This window comes from Agrilus planipennis, unplaced genomic scaffold (genome assembly GCF_000699045.2).
Source record: "Agrilus planipennis isolate EAB-ADULT unplaced genomic scaffold, Apla_2.0 scaffold6, whole genome shotgun sequence".
NCBI lineage: Eukaryota > Metazoa > Arthropoda > Insecta > Coleoptera > Buprestidae > Agrilus > Agrilus planipennis.
In genome coordinates this window covers 2,982,612-2,988,652 of record NW_020439302.1, presented here as the reverse complement: position 1 = coordinate 2,988,652, position 6,041 = coordinate 2,982,612, and the positions used below count along the sequence as shown (strand labels likewise).

The 6,041-nt window shown below is 31.2% G+C and overlaps 2 protein-coding genes across 2 annotated transcripts in view; both read left to right on the top strand.

Moving 5' to 3' along the window:
- The first annotated feature begins 1,272 nt into the window (after positions 1-1,272).
- Positions 1,273-2,321, top strand: LOC108732280 (protein I'm not dead yet). Its single transcript, XM_018462978.2, has one exon. It carries the CDS (start codon positions 1,339-1,341, stop codon positions 1,933-1,935), a length of 597 nt encoding a protein of 198 aa, XP_018318480.2. The 5' UTR covers positions 1,273-1,338; the 3' UTR covers positions 1,936-2,321.
- A 1,684-nt stretch (positions 2,322-4,005) lies between these two features.
- LOC108732290 (protein I'm not dead yet-like) overlaps positions 4,006-6,041 on the top strand; it is a 6,163-nt gene continuing 4,127 nt past the window's right edge. The window contains exon 1 of the mRNA XM_025978462.1: positions 4,006-4,384. Within this exon, the coding sequence (XP_025834247.1) occupies positions 4,369-4,384 (16 nt within the window). The 5' untranslated portion in view covers positions 4,006-4,368. The remainder of the gene's footprint in view (positions 4,385-6,041) is intronic.

Genomic DNA, 6,041 nt, shown 5'->3' with positions numbered 1-6,041 from the left:
AATTGTGTACTCTAGTCATTACTATTGTTAGTTTCCCAATGATTTAGTCAATGAATTTAAGATTAAGAAAGAAATATTTCTAGTAAAAATGAACTAATTAACAATTAAAACAATTAACGAATTGGAACACCTTTAAACAAGGCGCGAGTTTTGTTTCTCTTGTTAGTAACTATCCTATTGTTGGCTGTTTGTAATTAAATGATCACATTTGATTTGTTAATAATTTAATTTTTTGTTTCACATGAAATATTATTCTGAAAATTCATATACCCACTACACGCTATCTCAAATCAATGAGGGAAAATTTGTTGCTGTTGTCAAACCCCCGCCGGGAATCGAACCCGGGATCTTTGGCTTTACGCACCAATGTTCTGACCATTAGTGGTATAGCCAAAGATCTCGGGTTCGATTCCCGGCGGGGGTTTGACAACAGCAACAATTTTTCCCTCAGTAATTTGAGGTAGCGTGTAGTGGGTAAAAATTCAAAAATGAATTTTCAGAATAATATTTCATATTAAACTAACTCACTTCGAAAAAGATGTCTAAAATTGTATGTATTTTTGTTTCACGATTTCTAAATAATTATAATCAAAAAGTATACGCCTTGATACTGCACAGTATCAATACTCATTACATAATACTTATGCAATTCTAAAGGATTTACATATCATTCATTATTTGTTAAAAAAAATTATTATTAGGCCAGACAATTTGTATTAGGTTGATAACCCTTGATGGGCGACTGCAATTGATTAAACTAAATATTTACTTAATGTAATCTTCTTATCACGCGAAATTTTTTTCAATGTATATCACGCCGCTTACACGTTTCTGATAACTTTTTTATTGTAATATTCAACTTAATTGTCCTACTGTAAATGCACTACCAGAATATTATATATTATTATGTTAAAAAAAAGCGTGCTTGCTCGTGGCGCGAAATAGAACTTATTTGTTTAAATAATTACCACTCGATTCTCACATGGTCGTAAAAATTAATGTAAACATACTAATAATTTCCAAAGGAAATAAAGTATGCACCCGGAATACCCAAATGGTCGTTGGAAAAATAGCGCATTCAATTCTTTGAAAATTTCTACGCCATATATTTCTTTACAGTTTTTCAATCCGACGTGTAATNTCTTTTTATTTGCTCCTATATAAATATGTATCTTGATATTTCGAAATCACATTATGCATTTATATTTAAAAATTATTTTATTTTATGCATTTACGTAATCTGTGACGCACATAAACTAGATGTACGTATATACAGGGTGAAACGACATTTTACTTTTGTTTTAGGTAAAAGATGCAACAGCCGCCTTGATCGTGGTAATGTTTTTGTTCATTCTTCCTGCCAAACCGGATTTCATCTACATATTTAGTAAACATGAATCGAAAAGGCCAAAAGCTCCCTCTCCTCCCCTGATAACGTGGAAAGTAGTGCAACAGAAATTACCGTGGGGTCTGATTTTCCTTCTTGGAGGTGGTTTTGCCCTCGCTGAGGGTTCCAAAGCAAGTCACATGAGCGAATTAATCGCGCTAAAGCTTGGAGGTCTCGCTCAACTACCACCGTTCGCGGTTTTAGCCATTTCTTGTTTATTTGCCTCATTTTTAACAGAATTCTCTAGTAATGTGGCTGTGGCCAACGTTATTTTACCCGTTTTGGCCGAAATGTCGAAGAATGCCAAGTGGCATCCGCTTTATTTAATGATGCCGGCAGCTCTAAGTTGTAGTCATGCCTTCTGTTTACCTGTGGGCACTCCCCCAAATGCAATCGCTGCTGCTCCTTGTAATATGCCCACTAAAGAAATGGTTAAAGCTGGTATTGGGGTGTCTATTATTGCACTTGTTGTACTTTTTATTATGTTCCCCACCCTGGGAGCTGTTATTTATTCTCTTAACGAATTCCCCGAATGGGCAATGAATTAATAATCAGGTTCTTGTACCTGGCAAAGTAAATTTGGTGCTCAAAAGAATGAACCGACGAAGAATTAATAGTATTAGATTTAATCGATGGTTGAATAGTTTTGTTAACAATTTATTTTTGGATACATAACATGTAATAACGTTGGCACTCAATACTTGTTCATTTTTTAAATTGTTAGAAGAAGCCTTAGTTTAATTGTACCCTAATGGAATTTTAGTCAACGGACAAAGTATCGCCAAGACAATACTGCATGTCAAACACTGCTATAATAGTACAGGATATTGCTTTTACTACTTCAGGAACTCAATTTGTAAATATTTATTTTTTTAATGGGATATTTCTAATCTGACTATGGAAGACTGAATAAAATAATTTTAATAACACTCGATATTTTCCTATTAAACGTTCTTGCTTTTAATTGTAATGTGAACATCCTCGTTTCGTTAAATGCAACAATTTCATTGTATTTCACAAAGTTATTTTTATACCTTTATTAATGGTGTTAATAAACTTACTACAAAGAATCATTACGTACAATTTTTAATTTATTACAATAAAGCATTGCTATAATAATTATATCTTCTATCTAATCTTCTCTAGCAATTCTAATTCGGTTTAAATAAAATGTATTGATTGCGAATCGTATTTGTTTGCTTTGTTTCATTAGATCAGGTTTCTTTAACGATTATCGAATGCGACAACAGTGTCCACGTAATTATTTATGCATTTATTGATTCAGTTATTAGAGAGGTATCTATATAATTATTTTTTTACGTAATGTCCAATGTTTGTTCTATTATTTTTGGAAGACAAATAGGAAGTCGGCCTATAAATAAAGTACTTCACATTTTCATTACGCGTAATTGCACTTGCACTTCTAAGAAGCGGTCATCAGTGACGTCCGCTGGAATTTTACGTAAAATCAGGCGATTCAGACAGAATTTGATATTTTTCTTGTTATCGTGATTCAAATTGTTCATGCCCTTGGATACTGATTCTTTTTTGGGTTATCAAGAAAATCAAAGATCAGGCGTTTTCGAACACGTGAACGCACGATGCAATTAAGTGATAACTGTTGCTTTTTTTGCGCTTTCGTTATCTACTTTTCGAAAAACACTTCGATAATAATTTTTGTTTTCCCGGAGCATTCACCATAATTTCTAAAAGCGAAGTAGAAATTATAAAATTTCATTATTAGAATAATTAAATCGTGGGTGATGCACTTTTAAAATTCTATACAAGGCTATAAGCAATTGTTATTTTAATCTTTGATTAGTGCCGGATGTGACATTGCAATGATACCTGTTGACGCTTCTCTATTTAGAAAAATTAATTGATTCAGACACCATATTAATGACACGATGTGCTGACCATTTTAATTACTTTTTTAATTAATCACTGTTTACTTGTTGAATAAAATTTAAGTAATGCATACGTTAAAAGTACAGTAGGTACTAAAAAAAACTACATTTATTATATTATTGATGAGTAAAACTTTTCGTTATAAGTTGTTATTATTATTTATGTTATTATCCTTGCTATTTATAGGATATCCTTATGGAAAGACTAAAGGTAACGTTCAATTTTCTTATGGAAACGGTTTGGTTTCTGTAGTAACAAAAAAAAAAAGTTTGAGGTTAAACAAAATATGTTACAATGACTTTTTAATACTCTATTGCTTTAATCTAGGCAACTAGATCTTGTTATTTAAGAGAATAATAAGAAGTGACACAGTCTAGCTAGTTTTGAAATAGTAAACGAAACATTAAGTTCTTTTTAATATTCATATACTACTGGGGTTCTTAAATTCTATCGCTTATGAAGTCACTTGTTTGTCCCGCGTATATCCTCAAAACTTCATTCTTCCAACGCTAAATTTGTAAAAAAAGTCACGCATTTCATATCGTCCTTTCCGTAATGTATATACATTACAATAATTGTATTAGCGGTCACTGTTTGACCTCCGACTTGACCTTTGGCGTGACCACTTTGGCCTCTTCATCGTGCCAGAGGGGCTGGGTACAAAAATGGCACAACATATTACATTATTATCATTTACTCATTTGTTATTTATCAGCTAACCGTGATTTAAACTGTACATCGGACAGGCTTTGGCTGCTACTACATAATATACACGTTAGTTATTAAGTTTGTGTTCGATCGCGTTACAAAACTTTATGGTGCGATATGTGTATATAAAATAAATGAAAGAAGTTGCGAACGCCAATTTGTGCATTTTACGTCGGACATTAGAACCTGACGGTTCCCGGAAAAAAAACTTTATTTCATTTATTTTAATAACAGTATTTCACGTGAAGGGTCTTGGTACCTACTTGATATTTCATTAATTCGTCAGTGCGTTGTAGTGTGGGGCTAAACGAAACCAATTCGGGCAGTATTTTTTTTTGTGTGGATGCTGCATTTTAATTGCCAGGATGACCATTGAAAAAAGTACGTTTTTTTTTTTTGTTATACTTAAGTTTAAGGATGCTGGAGAGCCACACTCATTGAAGAAGTTACTGTTGCACAAAAAAATAGTAAATAACCAATTGTAGGTACGAGATATTTCTGAAAATTTTGATTTGGTGAATTTGAAATCGAAAAGTTTCGTTATTTTAATAGTGCAGTTTCTAGACGATTTTTAACGATTGTTAAACTTTTTTTCATCTAATTTTCAATAATTAGCATCTATTTTGTTTCATAGTCAATATAGTACAATTAGTTACTAACTTTTTTTGCACAACAGCAATTTTTTTTACTGTAGTCGATTAATATGGGACACAATTATCAGATTATATATTTTGAAACTTTTTAATTGGCTGGACCACTAACTAATTAATTATAAGAACTAATTTAATAATCTTGAAAATTGTATCAATTTACGCGTTTTACATTAGTAAAAGAAGAGGTTCCCACGAAACTCTACTAAAATGATTAAATTTGGATATCTATTATTGCTGCACTTGGTCAAAGCCTCAATAAATTCAAAGCAGAAGCTAATACCCTATTCCATTTACTATTCTTAGACTTTCGGTTAGCCAAAATAATCTAACTATAGCAAGTACGTACTCGTAATAAAAATGAAGAAAGTTTGTGAATATCTGTATTTCCTATTGTTAAATAAAAAATCTGGGAGACTTATCCAATCTTATATTTCTAGACTATTACGTTATTTAACAAGAACAAATTGTTTATTCTGATAAACTGTATTAATTCTTTAATTTGAATAACATAATGTGATAACTATTTCACATATATGTAGATTATTGAAAAGAAACAATAGATGCCCAACTGTATGCAGATAAATACAACACCATTGTTTATCGTTATTTACACAATAACTTCCGTTTTGTTATCATAGAACTGATTAAAAGTGTTAAGGGAAAAACACGGGTGACAACAGATCGTTGTTCTGTGTTCAACAAGCTTTCTAATTTTCTTTAACCCTTTTTTTCTATGTACCTACTCCCTACTACGAATATAAAATTCAATTATGAGCAACACCTTATGAGTTTTACTTCCTCATATTTGTATAATAAAATAAAGTATGTTTTTGTGGTCTTTACGATAGGATAAAAAGCGCTCAAAATATCTCACGCAATTTGAGATCGATTACAGTTTGCTATGTGATGAAATTTGAGAGTTAAAAGTGGACCATGATCACCTTTTTATTTTAAAAATGATTTTCTAGGCTTTTAGATCGAGGTCGATTATTGTTTCATAGGATCAATGTTATTTAAAAATAGAAATCAAATATTTTGGTTTTCCCCCCAGAAAAGTTACATTTGTTTATCTATGTGTAGCGAATTACATATTGGTTCGTATTTCGTTTTTCTTTTTGTTTTATCATTTTTACGTGTCGTTTTCTTTGAATGAGAATTATAGATAAAAATAAATGATCATTTTATGCCAAAAAAATCAGTCAAAACATAAAGCGAAAGTCAATGTTAGAAATGCATAATACGTAATCATCGATGTTTTTAAAATAACTTGTTTTCACACAAAAGTCTATTGTTTACTTAGATTTATACCAGCGTGTAATTGTAATTTCATTGTTTTCAAAAAAAAAAAAAAAAAACAAAACACTAACCACTAAAGGTAACGTTCA